At 38.6% G+C, this 23,060-nt stretch overlaps 1 protein-coding gene across 6 annotated transcripts in view; it reads right to left on the bottom strand.

The window, feature by feature from the left end:
- TAFA2 (TAFA chemokine like family member 2) overlaps nucleotides 1–23,060 on the bottom strand; it is a 287,084-nt gene that overhangs the window by 24,292 nt on the left and 239,732 nt on the right. For all 6 annotated transcript variants that reach the window (XM_074942148.1, XM_074942146.1, XM_074942147.1 and 3 more), the window contains exons 3-4: nucleotides 6,923–7,075; nucleotides 5,735–5,859 (exon numbers count right to left, since the gene is read on the bottom strand). In XM_074942148.1, coding sequence (XP_074798249.1) covers nucleotides 5,735–5,859; nucleotides 6,923–7,075 — 278 coding nt within the window. The remainder of the gene's footprint in view (nucleotides 1–5,734; nucleotides 5,860–6,922; nucleotides 7,076–23,060) is intronic.

The following is a 23,060-nucleotide window of genomic DNA, read 5'->3' as shown; positions in this document are numbered from 1 at the left end:
GAGCATGCTTTCAGAAGTCTTAAAAGAGCATGTCATAAATAGAAAGGGAAGGGTAAACCCCTTTAAAATCCCTCCTGGCCAGAGGAAATCTCCTCTCACCTGTAAAGGGTTAAGAAGCTAAAGGTAACCTCGCTGGCACCTGACCAAAATGACCAATGAGGAGACAAGATACTTTCAAAAGCTGGTAGGAGGGAGAGAAACAAAGGGTTTGTGTGTCTGTCTACCTTTTGTCTTTGCCGGGGATAGACCAGGAATGAAGCCTTAGAACTTTTAGTAAGTAATCTAGCTAGGTATGTGTTAGATTATGATTTCTTTAAATGGCTGAGAAAAGAATTGTGCTGAATAGAATAACTATTTCTGTCTGTGTATCTTTTTTGTAACTTAAGGTTTTTGCCTAGAGGGGTTCTCTATGTTTTGAATCTAATTACCCTGTAAGGTATTTACCATCCTGATTTTACAGGGGGGATTTCTTATTTCTAATTCTATTTTTATTAAAAGTCTTCTTGTAAGAAAACTGAATGCTTTTTCATTGTTCTCAGATCCAGGGGTTTGGGTCTGTGGTCACCTATGCAAATTGGTGAGGCTTTTTATCCAACATTTCCCAGGAAAGGGAGGGTGCAAGTGTTGGGAGGATTGTTCATTGTTCTTAAGATCCAAGGGTCTGGGTCTGTAGTCACCTAGGCAAATTGGTGAGGCTTTTTACCAAACCTTGTCCAGGAAGTAGGGTGCAAGGTTTTTGGGAAGTATTTTGGGGGGAAAGACGTGTCCAAACAGCTCTTCCCCAGTAACCAGTATTTGTTTGGTGGTGGTAGCGGCCAATCCAAGGACAAAAGGGTGGAATATTTTGTACCTTGGGGAAGTTTTGACCTAAGCTGGTAAAGATAAGCTTAGGAGGTTTTTCATGCAGGTCCCCACATCTGTACCCTAGAGTTCAGAGTGGGGGAGGAACCTTGACAGAGCAACACTCAGATACGGAAACTACAAGAACCCGAACCAGCAAAAAAAGAAAATCAACCTTCTGCTGGTGGCATCTGACTCATGATGATGAAATGAACATGTGTCAGTCCGCTCTGCTTTGGATAGTTATCAAGCAGAACCCGTCATCAGCATGGAAACATGTCCTCTGGAATGGTGGTTGAAGCATGAAGGGACATATGAATCTTTAGCACATCTGGCACGTAAATATCTTGCGGCGCGAGCTACAACAGTGCCATGCAACCACGTGTTCTCACTTTTAGAGACATTGTAAACAAGAAGCAGGCAGCATTATCTCCTGCAAATTGTAACAAAACTTGTTTGTCTGTGCTATTGGCTGAAGTAGGACTGAGTGGACTTGCAGCCTCTAAAATTTTACATTGTTTTATTTTTGAATGCAGGTTTTTTTGTACATAATTCTACATTTGTAAGTTCACCTTTCATGATAAAGAGATTGCACTATAGTACTTGTATTAGGTGAATTGAAAAATAATATTTCTATTGGTTTTTTACAGTGCAAATACTTGTAATCAAAAATAAATATAAAGTGAGCACTGTACACTTTGTATTCTGTGTTGAATTGAAATCAATATATTTGAAAATGTAGAAAACATCCAAAAATATTTAAATAAATGGTATTCTATTATTGTTTAACGGTGTGCTTAATCAATGGCTAGATTAATCAATGAATGGGATTAATCGTGATTAATTTTTTTAATTGCTTGACAGCCCTAATGTCTACATATCTTAAAATATTGCTTCATTTACATATTTTATTCAGAGAATAATACATGACTGGACTTTATTGCTCACATCTCTGATGTGATGATTTTCTAAGAACAAGTGAGCATTTTTTGTTATGCAATGTCAGATTTCAGTTGCTTGCTCCTTCAATAAAGTGATTAGCAATAGTGGTTTGAGCTCTGAGGTCTCTGTTTTTAGTCACTTTGCACATTAAATAAGCTTAATTATATGTCAGCATTGTGGGATACATCTTCAGCAGGTATGAATCAAGGTAAGTGTGGAATGTTACTTTCACACCTGGCATCAGGCTAACATATTTGATGAGGCTGTCCCCTGTCAAAGTCTCTGTAAGTCTGATGAACACTAGAAGTCCCCTTGTCCTTCTTAGAACCTCTCTCTTTTTGGAGCTCCAAGCACTCAAAATCAATTCAAAGACACCTCTCTCCAACTGTAAGACAACAATCTTGCCTCTCGCTGATCTTCTTTGGCAGATGAAATTCCTAACTAGAGCTAGTCAACGTTTTTTTCAGCCAAAGCTTTTGTCTTGGAAAATGGGGTTTCATTGAAAATGAAAAATTTTCACCAAAAAAAATTATTCAAATACATTTTTTTGGTTTTCTGACTAGAGGGGAAATTCTCACCCTCTCATTTTTTCCCACCTCTCTCTTTATCCCCACCACTGGAGAAGTGTAGGGGGAAAGCTTTTTTTTTTTTTAAGTGTTGAAAGGTGAAAGGAAGTATTGCTTTTCTTGTTTTGTTTTTTCTTCCTTTCCAGTGAAAAAAAATATAAAAGTTAAGAAAAAGGGACGGGAGCCAAAAATTTATAAACAAAATATTTCAAAATGAAATACAAATGTTTACTGCTTTGAAAAAAAAATCTTGTTTGTCAACAAATAGGAAAAAAGTGAAGGGAAAAAAAAAGTCATGTTAAAAAAAATTCAACCATCTGTACCTTAACACAATCCTAGAACTGCATCCTGGACCCTATGTCATCACTGGAAAAATCTCTGCTCTATCTTCATTTCATAGCCTTAATAATCTATTTCTAAACACCCTCTCCAATTCCAGTGCATTGCCTAGGCAGGCATACACTACAAGATCTCTGCCTAAAAATAAATAATTATTTTAGCCAGAATAGCAATTTTCTCCTCAGACCTCTCTAAATATAGAGACAGAAATTCCACCCTTCCAAATATAAACTCCAACAGAGTAAAAAATGTTAATCAGAGGTAAGTTCAGACCCCTAAACTCTTCCCCTCCACATTTACTTCTTCTCTCTGATTATTCCTTATTAACCCATTAGCCCTCTCCTCTCTGTTAGCCATACCCTGACATTGTAGGGATGGTGATTCCATTACAATATAATTCCATAATACCTATTTCTTCATTCTTAGTGTAAATAATATCTACCTGAATAGCCTTAAGATTTGAATTCTAAGTACCAGAATATTCATGCTATTCCTCATTCATTATTCATACATATTCTTCTTAGATATCTGCATCTCTGAACAACATACAACACTTCAGCCAGGTCACATTTTTCACATGTATTATTGAAGAGGAAAATTTGACCCAGTGTTTAGAGGTGAATTGAGACCTAATGCATTATATTGCTTTTAGCAAGTCTTTCACAGAAGTTGCTGTGTATTTCAATCACACAAACTTGCTAGCTCCCTTTGGCTCCTGCTGCTTTTACATTATACATGACCATCACATATGGGCTACTTCATTAGACAATAATAAAAGCTTATTATACTTGTTCTCTTAATACTGATTTTTTGCTGTCTCTATTATTTTTCTCTGAATATGGAGTTTACTGGTTTCAAACCCTTCAGAATTTTTCCTTTCACTTAGAACCTTTTAGGATAGACAATAGCTACATACACACTGCAGCCTCCATACATTAGGGATGAGTACTCACTTTTGATAACACGGTACTTTCTTAAGACAAAGAAGACATTCAGCCTCTCAGTAGCAGCATAGGTATTCCAGGGCTTCTCAAAATCAAGGATACTGAAGATTCAATTTCATGTATATAGAGAGGCAGGATTAACCCTTCAGAGCCCAGATAGCCAATTGTTAGGTGAAAACTTGAAATAAAGTGTGGGATTTCCCTCAGAAAAACTCTGCAGAAGGAGGAGAGGGGGGATCTGGCTGAGCCACTGGCAAGACAGGTAAAACTGGAGGGAACTTCAGGAGGCAGGAAATCCCCTGGTGCCACAGACTGACAGGTCTGGTTCTGCCCCCAAGCTGAAATCAGGCTGAAGCATCCATTACAATGGACCTGTAGGCCTCAGCACCATGATGAATAGAGCTTGGCACCTCTAGAGTGGTTTAAAAGTGTCTGGCGCCCACCAGCAGGGGGGGCAGGAGAGCAGGAGGATATGATCCAGCCACCTATTACTTATTGTTTGTTAAGTGCTAACAAGGAGCTAAAAATGTTGCCAAAATGATATAATTGTACAAATAACAACAACCACATTTATACCTAACACTGTAGTATTTGGACAATATAGCGCATGGTACTTTACAAATATATAAGGAGAAAAATCCCTGCCCAGAAATCTTATCTAATTTAGACAATTCACATGTAAATAGAGCAAAACAACATGGTAGGAGGGTAGGGGGAAGAAGCCAAATGCCAAGAGAAGAGGAGAGAGACATGAACTAGTTACATTTTTTCCCAAATTCTTTTTCATTTGCAGTTAGTTACTGTTGAATCATTTTCCTCTCACTGGATATATCTCAAACACATATACAACATACATAATACTTATCTAGAGTGAGTGTGTGTGCACACCTTAGATATATACATACACACATTTAGCTGGGGGCAGTACTCAAGCAGAGATTAGCGTTTCGAAAAAGGATTTAAGAAGGAAGAATGGAATAACTTACACTAATGAACTACCTTTCATCCAAAGAATGCCAAAGTGTTTTACAAACTCAGACATACAGACAGACACCATTCAGCCACATCTGGGATAAACAGGAGGTAGCCAGTTGATACATAGTACACTACACTACAATGAGGGGAGGGGAAATATTTTGTCCTGTGTCACAGGCTCAAAGAAATGCATACACAGAGTAAAGTTCATTGTAACCAGTTATGAATCGATCCTGCAAACAATTATTCATGACTAACTTTAACCATTACTACTCACATAAGATTTACTTGTATGTGCATTTAAAGGATGGATCCTTAATTTGCCTCACAAGAATGAAAAGTTGAATTGAATCTGCAGAGATTTGAAGCTGTGGGTTCTAGAAGTCTGAGTATTTAATGCTTAGCATTATCTTAGGTAATTTGTTGGGGGGTTGTTTGTTTTTGCTTCTGTTAGCAGCTAGAAAATACAGGTTTACTTTGTTTTCAATGAATCATGTAAAACAAAATGTTAGATGGATTTCTACGATTACAATTTTGAACAAATAATATTAAAAGTGTCAAATGGGAAAGGGAACATATTGCACCACTGTCAAAATTTTGTAGTAATTCTCAGTCTTACCAGACATAAATAACCAAAAGATTATTCTGTAATGTCACAGTAAATGCTTACCATATTCAACAGTTTCTGTGTAGAAATATGATATTTCCAAGTAATTGACAAAAGTGCATTTGTGTAATACCTTGTAAATCAATGTCTCATGGATTTGGAACATTGCAAGGAGATTAGCAGGGTGTGCTGGCTTCTTTATTTTTATTTTATTTTTCTTTATTTTTTTGCAACCAGTCATAGAGGGACAAACAGATCAAATAAAATATAAATTAGTAGTAGTAGCAGCTGAAAAGGGGGTTGATTCTCTTCTCTGCAATACCCAGACCTGAAAATGACAGGAACAGTGCACTCTATGATCAATTAACTGCAAAGTATGCTGATGGAAGTGTACAGGGTCAGGAAACCCACCTCAATATAACTGCTTACCCACAGCTCTAGGGTCTTTTCTTTTGAGTGTTTACTTAGGGCCTGTGTGTTAGTTTTCTGTTGGTAACAAGTGATGCTGGTACTATACCTACCCTAGTTGTTTTCACTTTATTCCCAGAGGAACAGCTCCATCCTTTCCGATCCGGAAGAACTTTACATTCCTCCCCTTCAAGACATGGTTGCATGTGGCACCACCATTTCTGTTCCACTATTGAAGCTATGAAAGGGGAAAACATACACATTTACATGTTCAGTAAATGGCCACTTTACATCCCCATTATATGGCAGCATCAATTTTATTCTCCACAAAATGTTTAGAAAAAAGTATGTTGACAAACAGCTACACTGCAAGTCAGAATCTTCCTAAATAAATAAGACTCTATTTGTCAAGGGCACTGTGTATGGCACCAGCATCTCTTCTTAATTATTATTGTTATTGCTACTTTTTTTTTTTTACATTTGTTACATTTGTTTAAATTTATCTTGCTTCAAGAACAAATTTCACAACAATCCTTTTCAATCACCAATTCTTCTTTCCTGGTCAGATTTCTAAGTTTTTGGCATAATCTCTTCTTTTGAGTTAATGTATTGTGTTTGAAGTTCTGTATATTCAAGGTAAGATTAAATGTATTCCCTGAAGATGACATACTTACAGCTTCTATGACAGCAAACACAGAAAAAATAGTTCATGTAAAGTTGTGAAACAGCCTTGTCCTTTTTCAGAGAAAGAGTTGTGCAAAATGAGCCAATATTTTCCCAAATAAAACATATAAACCCATGCCAGTTTTGTCTGCAATATTAAGATTGTACTATGGATAGCAAAAACACCATTGGTCTAAAAAACCTAAAAACGAGCCAAACTATGCTCTGCTTGTTTGTTTTTCTTTGTTTTGTGGCAAAGTAACAGATAAATAAAGTATGAGACTGCAGCATATGAAAATAATATGCTGATGTAACTTATGCATAAACACTTTTAATTAAATTAACTTGATACAACACTAAGAGCATTCTATTATTTAGATCACAGTTTGCTTCTCAAGAGGTCTAGTTCACTGTCATCTACTAATTTCACATAGTGTTTCCATAAAGCACTGGCAAATAATTTATTTTTCTTATCCTCCTCTCCCATTCATCTTGGAGATGCCCTTCAAACCTCAGAATCCTTTCTAACACTTTTAAACACTGCTTGGTTTAAAAGAAAGATTCCCAGTTTAGACACTCTGCATTACAAAACCCACCAACAAAAATACAACAAAATGAAGTAAGTGAAGTCATCGCACCATCAACACAAGAAGGAGCTGCTCGGGTGGTACCTGCTACCTGCCCAGGAAAGCAGGAGCACTTGACTGTCTGTGACCTCTCTTCTATCTTGTTCTTATTACAACATCTGTGGAGAGCCACCACCTCACAGGTTCCCGTTTTAACATGGTGAGCTGTGCAAACAAAAAGAAGAAGGTGATGATGGTGATAACATTGCTAGGTAGCATGGTACAGCGTTTGTTTTTATTAGAAATATGTTACATTCAGCTCTATAAAGGGATCTGCAATACACACAATTAGAATGACAATAACACCAACTCTATAGTGCAAAGATGATTTCTTTTCTAAACATAGCATAACTGTCTCTGACAGAAAATGTGTGGTGAAATAAGAACAATTAGAGAAGAATGCACATTGCACCATTTCAGTGGAACAAAATGTAGAGGCACTGAAAAGGCATCATAGAAAATACATATATATTCAGAATAGCATAGGCACCTGCATCTCTGTATAAACCTAATATAATATATTTTCTTAGGGTGACACTCAGAAAATAAAGTGCTTCAACATTAAAATAGCAGCATGAATATATATTTTGGAATGCATACATTATAAATGTAAGATGACCACATGTCCCCAGACAGATCCAGTTTTTTATATGATGTCCCAGGATTTTCCTTTAGGACACCTGAAATGTCCTGGTTTTTCTTTGTTTGTTTTTTTCATTTCACTAGTCAACTGGTACAGATCCACTAAGATGATGTGGCAGGATTTGGGAACCCTATGCATGGAATATGATCCCCCATCATGTCATGGGGATTGGGGGCAGTGGATCAATGACTACTCAGACACACTACCCATTCTCTCTTGCTTCAGGATCAGCTAACCGGTCACAGGAACTACTGCAGCCCTGAGGCTACAGCAGTCCCAGGAGAAGATCTGCCTAGGGGGAAAGGTTAACTATTTAAGATATAGTAACTAATTATTGTATCATTTTCATTTCATCAGAGCTTGCTGAGACTGCAAGCTGAACCAGTGGCTGCTAGAAATTGTAGGGCAGATCACAGACAGATCGTAAAACTACTGCTAAAGCACCAGAGAGTCACCGTCTAAACACAGAACTTGTACCCAAATGAGATTGTGAGATGTTACCTTGGGGAGACTGCTAGAAAATATTATGTAAAACTTCCTTTCCTCAGGTCTACACTGCCTCAGCCTTGGACAGCTCTATTTGGATCACATGGAGGGGGCACTGGAGAAATAGCAAGTGCAAAATATTTTATGAAATTTTATCAAGAATACAGACTCTCTCCATCCCCTTCCTACCCAAATTCCAAAAGTTGGTATGGCGGCAGAAGGTGACCTGAATTGGCAAAGCAAACAAATACAAAATTTGGGTACTCTAATGGGAGACTTGCCATGTAGGACTGGGCCGTTTTACAAGCAGCTTTGACGTTGCTTTTTCTTCGCATGCTACAGTGTATGCGGAATCTATAACCGTTCTAAAGCACACTGCCCTCTCTGGCCAGTAGCCTATATTTCTGAAACTAGACTATGAATTTAAGCTTCCACCCTTAACTTGGGGCCATTGCCAAGCCACAGTAAGCCAAGATGAACACTAAAGAGATTGTACTACCCATAAAGACAAAGCAGATGCTCTCCTCAGTGAGCCAGCTCCACTCCCTGGAGCAGTGGTGGGGAGAAGCAGAAGCAGGGCCATAACCATACCTCTTCTTTGACCCCTTTTCAGAGTCTTTCTTCCTGAGAGAACAGGGATCAAGAACAAGCAAATTCCTCCTCTCCCAAGAGTGCAAAGACAACTATTGTAAATTGTGCAACCACTTAATTGCCACTCTTACCCATGCACAGCCATAGAGGGGTAGCCCACAATCCGGCTCTTAGTTACCAAAATGGAAGCTACTGCTTAGAACACTGTATGCAAGCAATCACACGTTTTTCACTAGAACAAAGCCAGTCAAACAGCTTGTGATTATTGTAATCACTCTCTACACGTTTCAGTTTTAGCATCACATTGTACAGTGTCAGGTTGTATAGTGTTACAGCTGAAATGATATATGACATATCAGGTGAGAAATTCAAAAGAGGTTCCACCTTTTGAAAAACCAAACTTGAATAAATGTTTTTTCTCTGTTTTAAAAGCTTTAACTAATGTTAATAAAACTGAGAAAGAGGGATGTTGCTCATGCTATCTACCTGAACTTTTCTAGGAAGTTAGTGGGGCAAGTTATCCCAATACCCATGAGATTTTTTTAATCAGATATTTTTAGGCCCATTGGTACAAGGTAACCACAGTGAAAATTATTTTACACTGGTTAACATTGCATTGGTTAACATGTTGACTCAAAGAATTCCATATATTTTTCTCAAGTAATCTTTTATATGTTTATAGAGAATGGAGCATCTTTACTTGGGTATACAGTAAAATAAATTACCTATACACTATATTTCTTATATATAATATGTAGCATGAACATAGAATAGACACACATACCTGTTCTGAAAAGTTACATTCATTTTTATTATAATAGGCAATTATGCATTTCAAACCCATACACACTAACATAAATTCATTTAACTGAGTTGACATGAGATTCATATAACAAACGTGACACTGAAGCTATAAAGGAAAGTAAATTTAGTGTCAGGTTGTGAATTTGTTCCTGCTTATTTTCTCTCTATTAGATTTCAGTCCTTATTTGTATTCTGATTTGTCTCATTGATTCTGAAATTTTGTTTGCCTCTATGCTCTCCTATTTAACAGTTTTACACAGCTTGACTGGCTCTCTAGAGATTCCATATTACACCTTCTAAGCAGAAATAAAGCATCACCTACATGCACCAATAGTCATCTGAAATGCAAGCTAGTTAGGAGATTTAAGTTGTAAAATGCTTTGAGGGGAAAAATTACTGCTGAAACAAAAACTTTTCAAGACATCTAATTTTTTACTTTGTAGTCATTAGAGAGAAAATGGAACATTTTCCAAGGCTTTTATTCCAAAGTACTCTAATTAAATGAAACGATCATTTGTGTTTATGAATGGAAAAGAAAAGCATTTCAAAAGATGCTGTGATATGTGAAGACTAGATTAGAGCAAAAAATAACCAAATGCCAATTATAGCATTTCAGAGACTGTTTAGTAAAACGGTTTCCAATTTTGGAGGTAGAAAAATAAAACCTTCCAGAAAAGGCTACCCTGGCTCTTCAACACATTAAAAATCTGGGGCAACTATCCTCTAGTTTCTATTTACCATCTAAAGTATAGTGTGAATGTTCCTAGAGAGGAAATGTGGGAATTTCAGTTCCTTGTGCTATCAAATAATTAAGTTCCAGTGCAGTAAGTACAATATCTGTCACATTCATGTGAAACGAAAGCCTCTATACAGTAGATAAAGGATTTTTCTCAACCTCATACAAATTAACCTCATTAAACCATTGAACCATTCCAAACTGAGATAGTAGTTTATGAGAGTCACATTTTTGGTTTGTTTCTTCTTCTCATAGCACCCACTTCAAAGTGTTCGGCTTGCTTTACAGAAAGTATTTGTGAAACAATGTTCTTTCTGGAATTCTACAGAAATTAATTATTCAAAAATACACCTTATGGACTCAATCCTGCAACCTTTACTAAAATGAGTAATCCTTATTCACATGTCTAGTTCTATTAAAATCAATGGAACTACACGTGTTAGTAAGGTTGGCTGAATCAAGCCCGAAAGTATTTATGTACATACAACAAAGTGCTATTAATAATTACACATAAAAGTTCCAGAGATATTATGTAACCTTAGCGTGCAACTTAGAAAACAGAAATAATCATGTCATTACCCTGTAATGGCATGAGCTGTAATTAATCTGCCACTTTATGGTAGTTTTTATAGAGTTCAATGGTCTGCAGTTATCATACAAAGGAGTATTTACATAATATTTGGACCCTGAAATTTAATGTGTTACCAGTTATGCTAATAAAGAAATTAAGGCTAGGTAGTTATTATCCTTAATATGTATAATATTAAAGAATGCTTTTAAATTCAAACAAGAAAAGTTCTGTAATCTATATATACTCTACATTCCGGCTTATACAGAAAAGCCAGTTATTTAGTTTAAAAATATATTTATTCCCAAGCATTAGACTCTACCCTCAGATTAATGTGATTTCAATGGGATTTGCACACATGCATCTGGTGGCAAAATTTGTTTAGCTTTTTTGGTTTTTTTGATGCATGAGATTAGTACTTTGCTTTAACAGACAAGAATATATTATATGCAAGTCACAAAAATTATGCATAAGGGTGGGGCTCACGTGAACTCCACTCTTCAATATTCTTTTTATTACGTTGTACTTCAGTAGCATCTACAGATCCCAATCAAGTCTGGGCCCCATTCTGCTACATGCTGTACAAACACAGAGTAATAGACCTTAAAATCTTAAACCCTGTCTCAAAGACTTAATCTTAAACCCACATCTGGCAAAGAATTACATGCATGCTTAACTTAATGCACTATGAGTAGTCCTATTGAGGTGTATAAATTTTTGCAGACTCATTGCAGAATCAGAACCTTAGCTGAAACAAGAAGCAACAAATAGGTGACACAAACAAAGGAAGGTAAAAGCTTTGTTTTTCCATGAAGTTTAATTCCAGTGATATCTGAAGTAGAGTCTGATCGTATGGCCCTCCCCGTCTTCTCTGGCCTAATGGACAAGACATTTTATACAAAATAAATGCAGTGGTCCTGTCCTTCAAACCTTTACTCATGTGAGCAGTCTTTATTCATGCAACTATTCCTTATCCACAGGAGTAGTTAGAGTAAGGACTAAAATGGGACAACTGTGAAAGCAGTCCCATACTAAATTCATCAGGTTACCAATCTGCTACATTCTTGCATGGGTTACAATGAATGATTATTCAAAATTCTGCCCTGGTAATGTCTAAAGAAGTCTGACTTTTTATTGATAGAAGAAAAAATAAAACAAAATTAGTAGTTTGACTATAATGTCTTCCAGTGCAAGCCCTAAATCAGCATTTTATTAAGTGACCAGAGAAAGCACTGGTGTTTTTTACATAGAGAATGTTTGCTTTGTTCATGCTGATTGACACAGAAAGCAAATGTAGGTTAGCTTTCCTCTACACTTCAGCAATTTCAGTATGTCACGTCAGTCTTGCTGTGTCACTCTGGATAGGAAGGATATGAATACCTCTGCAAAAATGAGGGGGGGAGGAGAATCCTGGTTGCATAGTTTTTAAAAGCTATATTAACAAATGCTAGTAGCTGCAAGAGCACACTGTAAAATGAAGTATAAATCTGTGGCTGAGACAGGCTTTCAAAAGCCAAGCCATATTCGCCTCAGTTTATGTTTTATAACCATGTGAGGCAACCTTGGGATTCCCATGTCCTCAGTGGTGAGAGTGAGGCATATTGTGGTAGTGCTCTGTCTCATGAAGGGCACAGTTACAATACTCATGCTGCATCATTTTCCAGATGTCACACGGAATACGCCATATAACAAATAATTTCATCCTGCCCTTTTTGCACCCTTCCATACTACTTCTTAAACAGTTATTTAGATATGTTTCCCACAGATGTGTTACCTCAATGGACGAGAATCCCTCCTTCAGAGGTCTTCACTTATGTTATAGACAGGAATTCAGAATACCCAGGTAATTCATAGCTACAATACATGTGTATGACAATGTACATGCATATTTCTCCTGTCAAGTAACCTTTTTCCGCCTTTTCAGAGTCTAGTATCTTGATCATTTATTTTCCAAATAGCTAAAATATACTATGTGCCAAATTATAGTAGCCTTGCATAGAAATGCCAGAGGACAGAGAGGGACCGGGGAGCCCATCCCACCCCTGGAATCCACACAGGGTGCAACCACAAATTGGAGGGCTGCTCACTTGTGAACACAATGAGGGAGGCTAGTCAGGTTTTGTGTCTGGTGGAGAGTGTCATGGACATAGTCCCATTCTCCCATGCACTATTTTGTGACTGTGGGGTAGTATTCACAGAGTGCAGCGTTTACCCAAGGAACAAGTGAAGTATCTCCCGTTGGCAAGTGTAGAGAGAATACCAGTGATGGGAAGGAGGCACACGGGGGTATGGCAGGACTGCACTGCACTTTGGTAAGCCCTACCAGTGTCATGGTGGTTAGGAGTTCATTACAAGTTGGCATAATTGAGGCAGCTCTATGTTAGACTGGAGGGGGGCAAAATGGCCCTTGGGCAATCCCAGTATTGGGGGAGAAGATGGTATAAAGATGGCATAAAGTCATCTCGACTTTTCCCTCTTTCTTTATTTGTGCAGAGTGTCACTCTCATATAGCTCATGATTGAGCCCATTATTATTAATGAACATCTGGAAGGAAAAATAAGCAAGAAAGGGGAGAAAGAGAGAATGTTAATGTAAGCTTTAGCAAAAAAAATTTCTAACAAGATCATACAACCAAGAAGCAATAGACTAAGAAATCTGCACTGACTAGCAAGGAGAGAGCTTACATTGGAAAGGTTTATGCAGCAGGCTCATAAATCAACAGCTATAAAGAGGCGCATTCTAAAATATTCTGTAATAAGTGGAAGAGAAGAATTGCTATACCAAATCGGAATGGTCCACTGTGGCCCAATATGCCACTCTGTATATAAGATGATGATGATTAAAAAAACCCATAATGCATGATGTGGGAAATTCCTTTCTGTTCATATCCCTCAGTCCCTTTATAAACTCATCTCGCTCTCTGGCATATGTGGGTTTATTCTAGGGTTGGACGTTTGACCCACCAAAAACAACTGGTCAATTTGCCTGACAAATATTGGTCAAATATTGTCAAATAATGTCAAAAATGGTCAAATATTTCAAAGGACTAATTTATTCGAACAGTAACAAAGAGTAAGACTTGATCATCTCCAACAGGCTTAGCCTTTGATAGATATTTATACCCAATTACAAAAAAGTTACTGAATTGAATTATTTTAACTCAGAAAAATAGGAAAGGTGATTAAATTAAGTTCTAAAAAAATGAAAGAATGGCACCATGATGCCACAAAAAAGGTAGGTGCTGTCTACATCAGAGCATTCTTGCTAGAATATTTGACAATATTTGACCATGGTCCAATAATAGGCAGTCAGTTGACATTTTCTGACTGGTAAACTGATGAGGTTGCCAAGTCTACTTATTATACATTTAACATTATCCTAAACTTACATAGTTGCAATGGTTATGGAAAGTCAGTTTTCAAGTCCTGCAACACTATTTGTCTCAAAGACTTCATGCAGCAGCAAAGTCCATGCACAAGCAAAGTAGAATATGCTGTGTAAAGAAACACTTCCTTTTAACTGGCTTAAATGCACTGTTTTTAAGTTTCCTCTAGGATCCCTTTTTTCTTGTATGTCTAACATTATGGGACAGGTTTTGAACTAATCAGTTTATTCACTTGAATCTTTAACACAAATAAAGGAGCAGATACTTGTTTGACCATTCAGGTAGGGTTTGTTTTATTGCCACCCAACAGCAAAAGCCAGTAATGTGTACACATTAGACTCTGCATATCTCAAACAGCAGCCCTACTAGGCTTCTTGGATGGAGGATAGTGCTTCCACAGAAAGCTGTTCTAAAACTCACAGGAGTAATTCTTGGTAAGTGTTTATCCTATAGATGTTAACCCAGCTACACTTGGCAAGCTACCTCTATCGTGCAATTAACCTACTTAGTCCAGTTAGACGAAGGATGGTAAGCAGAGGTTCACATGACACTGTGCTGATAGCATCCCTGGTAGCCTTTTATAAACAAAGCTAAAGAATGGTTTGCTATAATCACATTGCCAAGCATGCTTTACTGCATGGTGCCAGAGGAAAATTTCATCCATCAGTTGTCTGCCAGCCACCAGTTATAGCCATCTGTGTGGGAAGACTTTTGCCCCCTTGGAAAAAACATCAGGGAAACTACGATGCAAGCATTCTCTTGAGACCAGCTCACTAATAATCCAGTGAAATCAAGCCCCAGCTATTCCCAAGGCACCGTCTGGGTTCTGAAATGGAAAGCAGGATTATGTTCTCAGTTGACTGAGAAAAAGATTTACTGGAATAACACAGCAAACTGGCTTGGCCCCAGCTGGTCACGTAATCTTTACCCAACATAAAACCACAGGCGGAGTACTTCATGTAGACTCTCTTAGACCTGGCGAGTTCGGAGTCATCTGACTTTATCCTCCTAGACTTATTGAGGCTAATTTTATTCAATCAGTCCTTTGGAACTGCTGGCCATGTCACAGATGAGGATTCACTAATAAAGCTATAACTGCATATACAGGAATACAAAAATAATTCATCCTAAAACTATCCTGAATGAGTATTTCCACTCTCTCCGAGAGACACCCTGTTAGCATATATACTTGTCCTTTTGAGGCATCACTTTCAGTTAGAAAATTGCATGTTGGCTGGTCCATGAAACTGCATACAGCTCTGGGACAAGGGTTGTGGGAAAGAGGGTCAGTGATTATTTAGTCCTATCATAGGACTACACACAGGAGCAGGAAGAGAGGCAGGAACCTTTCTACATTTGCCCAGCTCTAAAGACCAACTAGAATTGCCTCTGCTGAGCTTGGGAGAATGCAGGACGGCTAATCAGTTGTAGCCAAGAGTGGCAGCAATGCCCCAAAGAAGATGTCGGGTGGGAACAGGCGGAACCATGCTGCTGTTCCTCCCCTGGGGCTAGCCAGCAGAGCTGATCAACCACGTGAGGACAGCGTTGCACCCTTTAAAAGAGTGTCGTAGTTTGTGTGCTCTCCTGAGTATCAGCGGTGGAGCTGAGCTTCATGAGATATTTTGCTTTTGGTAGGCAGAATGTCTCCTGCACATCCACTCAGTTGGTGTAGCTCAGTGGTTCTCAAACTTTTTGTATTGGCGACCCCTTTATCACGGCAAGCCTCTGAGGGCAACCCCCCCCTTATAAATTAAAAACACATTTTTTATATATTTAACACTACTTTAAATGCTAAATTTATAACCCTCTTATTTAAAATGATTTACCTTTTCTCACAGCTTTTAAGTTAAGACTAAAATACATTTTTATCAAATTATTGTTATAAGCAGAAAAGGGGTTTTTTTATAGTTACTGTTTAATATTGGGGGGGCATGAAGAAACTTTGTCAATATGTTTTCACAGCAGACTTACTAGTGCAGACTTCACAGCAGGCTTTCTAGCTAGCTGGGAGGCTGTGAAACGTGATATTAACAAACATACAAATATCACTTTTCACAGCAGACTTATGAATGCCCCCTTGCATTCAGTGCTGTTGTTGCCAGTGCACCCGTACTTCAGTGCTGTTGTTGCGAGCAGGCGCTGCCTTCAGAGCTGGGTGGCTAGAGAGCAGCAATTGCTGGCCAGGTGCCCAGCTCTGAAGGCAGCGCTGCCACCAGCAGTGGCAGAGAACTGTAGAGGTAAGGGTGGCAATGCCATACCATGCCACCCCTACTTCTGCATAACATCTGACCTTTGTGCTGGGAGGGTAGTTACGGGTGGGAGGGGGCTAAGTCAAATTTTAGGGTAGCTATAGACCCCGCAAGCCCCTCCCACCCCCCCGCAGTGCTGCTCCTGCCTGTCTGTCAGACTGTTAAATTATAAATTACTTTTTTTTTCTCATCTTAGTTATCTGATTGGTCTGCGGTTTAATGTAACTCCTCAGCTACTGAACAACGAAGCCCTCTAATGTTGTCTCAGTCCCAGGGCCCGCCTTAGGGAAAATGACACCCTGGGCAAACTTCTTTTTTAGTGCCCTTTCTTTGGAAGTGGAGTGGGACTGGAGACAGAGTGGGGTGGAGATGGAGCTGGGCTTTAGAGACTCATGCTGGCAGCCTCACTACTGGCAGGGATCGGGCTCTCAGCCCCGCACATGGCGGGGCTCCAGCTGTCAACCATGCTTGGGGCTGACAACCACAGCCCAAGCACCACCATGCACAGGGCTAACAGCTTGTGACCCCATGGGGCATTGTGACCCCCAGTTTGAGAAATCCTGGACTATAGCTTGACATCACCCACAAGAATGGGCTGTGCAGAACAGACACAACTGAGCACATAATGGGAGCAGTCTGTGAATACTACAGGAGGTAGAATGTCCATTCTTTCCTAGGATGTTATCAAACTTCTTCAGCAAATGATACAATAAAGTGTTCAGATATTCTGTACATTAACAGATATTCCAACAGATGGAGGTTCAAGATTACTAATTATATAATTTCACGGGGGGAAAACCAATCCAGTTCTCAGGCATTGAAAGGAACACTTGGCATAAAGACTTTTTATTCTCTTCCTCTCTCTCACTTGATGGGCCATGTGCCAGAAATCTTGACTCAGCAAGAAGCCGAGGCACATGTCTCAAAGCAGCCTTTAGGATTTGACAGAGTTAAAAAAATCTTGTCTTCTGTACTACAGCAGGTAGCTTCTGGTTTCTATGAGAATCTACCCAATTTATGAGAAATATGTCTTGAGTATTCCATCCTGATACACTATTTATTATTATTCTTTTATTTCATAAATGTGACCTGCACTGTGTCAGGGCACATGTGACAAAAATACACAATTCTGAATTGTGAGTCAGCAAAAAGATCTTCCTCCACTTTCCTTCCCCTTAAAAAGGAATGCCCATTCTGCACCCAATTCTACCTCAAATAAAAGCTGGAGAAAAAGAGCCTTATACTGCACCCCTATAGGCTAAAAGACTCAAGTGCTGTTGGACCAAATGGTGAGGCAAATTTCAGAATCAAGATCTACTTAGAACATCCTGCCTCCAGTACCCACATGGTTACATGTACAGAGTCAAGCAGCTCAGCAGATATCAGGTGCCACAGTGGTAAGAGTAATTGAAGTCTAGTAAAGGCAAGCTGTGGTGTGTTGACATAGTTGGAAGTCACCAGACCTGTGCTTTATTCCCAGCGGTGTCATTAACTCACTCTGTGACTGCAAGAAAGGCACTTAGTGTTTCTATGCTCCAATTACCCTACCTGTAAAATAGGCGTGGTGATGCTTACAGACCTTATTTAAACAACACCACGCAAGAATTCGCTAAGGGTGGATGAGTAATGACCCCCAAAAAATCCTCTGGGAACTTTTTGATAGGACAGAAGAGAACCACACATACTGTTTACCCCAGCTAGGGTCTACAGATAGGTCAAGAAAACATTGTGATCAATGGAATCAGATGTTGCTGACAGAGCTGAAAGAACCAATATTGACACCTTCACTTTCTTCTTTACTAGAAGATCCTCAGCTAATGTAACTAGTGCAGACTTTGTGCCACATCCAGAACTAGAGCAAGACTGAAAGGAATCAAAGAACCTGAAAATTCTACATGATACCAAAGTTGTCTCTACCCAACTTTCTCAATATCTTCCTCTCAAAGAGCTTGAACAGCTGAAAACTTTAATAAGACAACACTAAGCTGATTTAACTTGAATCCATTTTATGGAGCATGTGCTATCAGAAAGACTTTGGGCTTTATTAATGACCTACATAATTCGCTTAATAAGGTCACGTTGAACTTGTGAAAATACTACTGACTTCAAGCTCCATATTGCAGATGATTCTTATAAAATTTTGTTCTCAGACTGCAAAATAGTTCTTTGATATTATGCTCCCCTTACGTACACTGAATGGGAGTTTTGTGAAAGGAGAATTTTGCCTTCAGTGCATGTATATATGATAAAATATAATCTACGTTCCCCGATGGGTTGAATCCCTCAAATTCTACATTTCCAATCTTTTAACTTACTTCTTTGTTGTGATGTGGGGTTGGGTTTTGTTTTGTTTTTTTTAATATCTCAGCAGAGCTGTTTACCTGAACTAATGTTTTACCTTTATAATGCATTTTTACATTCCATTTCACAGCTCTGTAATGCATTTTCCCTTTCTGTAGTCTGTCAACTAAACCAGAATATCAGGGATTTATCTTTGACTCGAAATATACCTCTCACAAAACACAAGCATGTATAAGCATACCTGCTTTAATGAAAACTACAGTACTTTTCTTACCCTCTCAATCCCTATCCTCCTCTTTTAAGAAATCCTCTACTTCAGACCCCACCAACATTATCTCTCATGCTCAGGAGAAACTTTGTAGAATGTCCCAAGACTCAGCTCACCCACTGAAAGAAAGATCTTAATTTTAAGTTTCAGCTTCTTTCTGTAGCGCCCCAGGCAAACTCTTTGAAATGCAGAGTCAGGGGAGGAACTTAACTCAGGCCTTTAGAAAAAATAGCTAACAAGGCACATGTCTAGTCCTGTGAAATCCTCTCTTTTAGAATGATCTTACCTGCTACAGTCTTCCCTTTACATTATTGATTCCATATAAATAGCAAGTGTCTAAGTCATGGGCATGATGAATCAATAAGTATCTAGACAGAGTCTGTCTTAAATATAAAGGGAAGGGTAAACACCTTTAACACCTCCTGGCCAGAGGAAAAATCCTTTCACCTGTAAAGGGTTAAGAAGCTAGGATAACCTCGCTGGCACCTGACCAAAATGACCAATGAGGAGACAAGATACTTTCAAAAGCTGGGAGGAGGGAGAAAAACAAAGGGTCTCTGTCTGTCTGTGTGATGTTTTTTGCCGGGGACAGAACAGGTATGGAGTCTTAGAACTTAGTAGGTAATCTAGCTAGATATGCGCTAGATTATGATTTCTTTAAATGGCTGAGAAATTAAGCTGTGCTGAATAGAATGGATATTCCTGTCTGTGTGTCTTTTTGTAACTTAAGGTTTTGCCTAGAGGGATTCTCTAGTTTTGAATCTAATTACCCTGTAAGGTATTTACCATCCTGATTTTACAGAGGTGATTCTTTTTTTACTGTTTCTTCTATTAAAATTCTTCTTGTAAGAACTGAATGCTTTTTTCATTGTTCTTAAGATCCAAGGGTTTGGGTCTGTAGTCACCTATGCAAATTGGTGAGGATTTTTATCAAACCTTCCCCAGGAAGTGGGGTGCAAGGGTTGGGAGGATTTTGGGGGGAAAGACGTTTCCAAAAAATGCTTTCCTAATAAATAAACCCAGATAAACGTTTGGTGGTGGCAGTGGAAGTCCAAGGGTAAAATAGTTTGTACCTTGGGGAAGTTTTAACCTAAGCTGGTAAAAGTAAGCTTACGAGGTTTCCATGCAGGTCCCCACATCTGTACCCTAGAGTTCAGAGTTGGGAAGGAACCTTGACAGAGTCTAAGAAATGAACCTGAATGGACAGGGAACAAGCTGGCTATTCTTAAAACACACACACACACACACACACACACACACAACCAGTTCAACCTTGCAGGGGGAAGCACACAGGACAATGCCAACACGGGTTTTTTTGGTCAGGGATTTCCAAATGATAATATTTTCAGATGTCTCTTCCCACAGATCAGATGTCTTTTAAGGTGTTTGAAGCTGGCTTCCCAGACAGGAAACTTGTTTCTACAAGGAATCCCAATTAATAGAGGAGTTTGCTAGAAACAATAAATACCACTCCTGATAGAAGCTGAAAACATTATACGTGTCACCAGGATTGTATAAATGTGGTTTATTACAATTGTCAGGTAGTGAGAGCCTCTCAAATGTACCACATGTAAAAATTCATATTAAAATATAAGGTATAAATAATGCCACCTCATATGTAGATTGCTTTTACGGAAGTGACGGCATCCTCTCATCTTTCTCAGATGCCTCATGATCTGAATCTTTCCTGTTTTAATCTAGGACACAGTCTCTCTCAGTCCAACAGATAATAAAATGTGTGGACAGTAAATTGCTCTTACAAGTGTAGCAGAGATTGATAAGTACAGCAGAGACAGCAAAGAAAGATTCAAACAATCTCAGGACACCTAAAATCATTTTTTGTACAGTGCAGTGGTTAAGAAGTATTGCAAATGTAATGAACAGAGAAAATTTTAATGGCCCAATTTTCATGCACAGGCACAATGAGCATGTATACACCAATGAACAATTTGCGGATCAGTTTATTTCACATGCAAACAAACATTTAGGCACACAGTTTCTCAAATTGTACAAGTAAATGTCCATCTGTGCACACATCGAAAGGTTTTGAATATAATGTGCATCATTTTTGCAGCAACCATTTTTGCTGTGTCTGTGGCTAAAAAATTGGCCTTTAGAACTTTGCAATCTAAGGACACAGGGTTTTTAGTGAAAAGGTCCATGTTCAGACCTCAAAATTCAGACCAGTATGAATAGAATCAGTTTATAACCTCCATTTTAATTTTAAGATCTTTGGACCTATAAGTAACTAGAAAATTAGAAAATTAAAACACTTAATTCTTTCAGAAAGCCAAGAACAGGTTAAACAAACAAACCCTTAGATATGATGTAGATGCAAAGTCCAGGTTTCTGCAGTGCCTAACTTGGTTCCATAAATGACACTAGAACATTTCTCCACCTATACACACCCATAGGAACATATGTCGCTTTTCTGGAGCACACAAAACTTTTATAGGACAGTAGTTAAATTACCCATGACCTCTGTGGGTACCTCCAAGTTACCTTCTGACTCTCAACAAACACTGTTACTGTTCTAGCCCTGAATTCCCAAGACAGGAGGAATTAGGTGTGTATTAAATAATTCTCCCCAGTCTGTGGTGCTGACAGTTCTGAACTAAGCCAAGAATAATCTATCCTCAAAGCTGCAGGGAAGGTTGTCACAGCACAATGCCTTTGTAGGAGAGAGGGGAAAAAAGAGAGCTCTTGAAGGACTCTTTTCCCCCTCCACCAGCCACCTGGAAAAGCAAGGCAGCAAGGGATACAATGCAGCTCTAGCCAAAAAAGCATTCATGAGGTACCTTGTCTGGTCACGTACACATAACTGGTGGGCACCTGATCTTCATAGTCCTTGCAAGTCAGTGAAATCTTGAGAATAATCTTAACACAAATCCTCTAGGTGTAGCAGGGTGTAGCAAAGCGTTGTAAAACAAAGTAAAAGGAAGCGGATCAGAAACGGAATATGCAACAAGAGAGCCAGCATTTTCAGACTGCAGGAGTTTACCACTGCTTTAACAGCAAATTGTTTTGTGTCGAAATACTGCAATGCTTAGCAGTTATGCTTCTGGCTGTTCCAGTTAGTATTTGGAAGTAACAAAAATCACTTCACAAAGGTTAAAACATGTACGGTTCACAGGTTGTTATTTCTCTTTGTGGTTAGTGACCACATTTCAGTTGCATGATTAATAACATGAAAGTGCTAACAAGGTATAAAATTTGCTTATTATTTCAGACACTGTCGTCCAAATTTTCACAGAAGTGGAAAATTCAAAGCAGTCTCCATTTTTGTATGTGCACTTTTAGAGCACGAACACCTGTATGTGCGCCTTGCAGAGCCTAGCAGCGCATAGGTTTTGCATATATACATTATCACCCGGACCTGCAGATGTCAAATTTATCAACTGAGCAGGTAGGAGTCAATGCTTGAAAAGTATGCACGGCAGCATTGCACCCACACTAACAGAAGTGACTGCTAAAAAAATCTTCATTTTTATTATTACTCACGTTTTTATACTATGTGCAGTCATTATACATTTAAAAAGTGGCTGCAGCTGGGAGGCAAAAAAAAAATTAACCACAGAAATTTGTCTTGATTTTCTTTAATTTAAATTCTTAATCTACATATCATTATTTATTACGAGAGGACCTAAAGGTCCCACCTAACAAGGGGGCCCCATTGTGCCATACAAACAGATAGTGACAGACAGTCATGGCCCTGAAATGGTAAAAAGACAAGACAGACAAAAGGTGGCACGGAGATCTGAAGTCATACAGTAGGTCAGTAGCAGAACCGGGAATAGAAACCAGGTTGCCTGAATGCCAGTCTAGTGCCCTAACCACTAGAACACACTGCTTCTTTTTGTTTGTTTGGATATGTGCAACACATTGAAAAGACTCACAAATCTAGAATCAGGATATCTAAAATGTACATCCTGAGTGAGAAATTTCATCCTCTCTTTTGCTTGTTGTCCATTTAATTTACTTATTTATTCCTTTGGATGAACAGACAAGGAATGGTGATCGTTGAAGGTCCCTTTCCTGAAGGACACAGCAAAGTAGATCTAAATGAGTCTGAGCATTTCACACCTGATATAAAGTCAGAGTCTTCCACTGACTTCAACT

Source organism: Natator depressus, chromosome 1 (assembly GCF_965152275.1).
Source record: "Natator depressus isolate rNatDep1 chromosome 1, rNatDep2.hap1, whole genome shotgun sequence".
Classification (NCBI taxonomy): Eukaryota; Metazoa; Chordata; order Testudines; family Cheloniidae; genus Natator; species Natator depressus.
The sequence above is the reverse complement of the archived record's forward strand: the minus strand, read 5'-3'. Positions and strand labels throughout refer to the sequence as shown.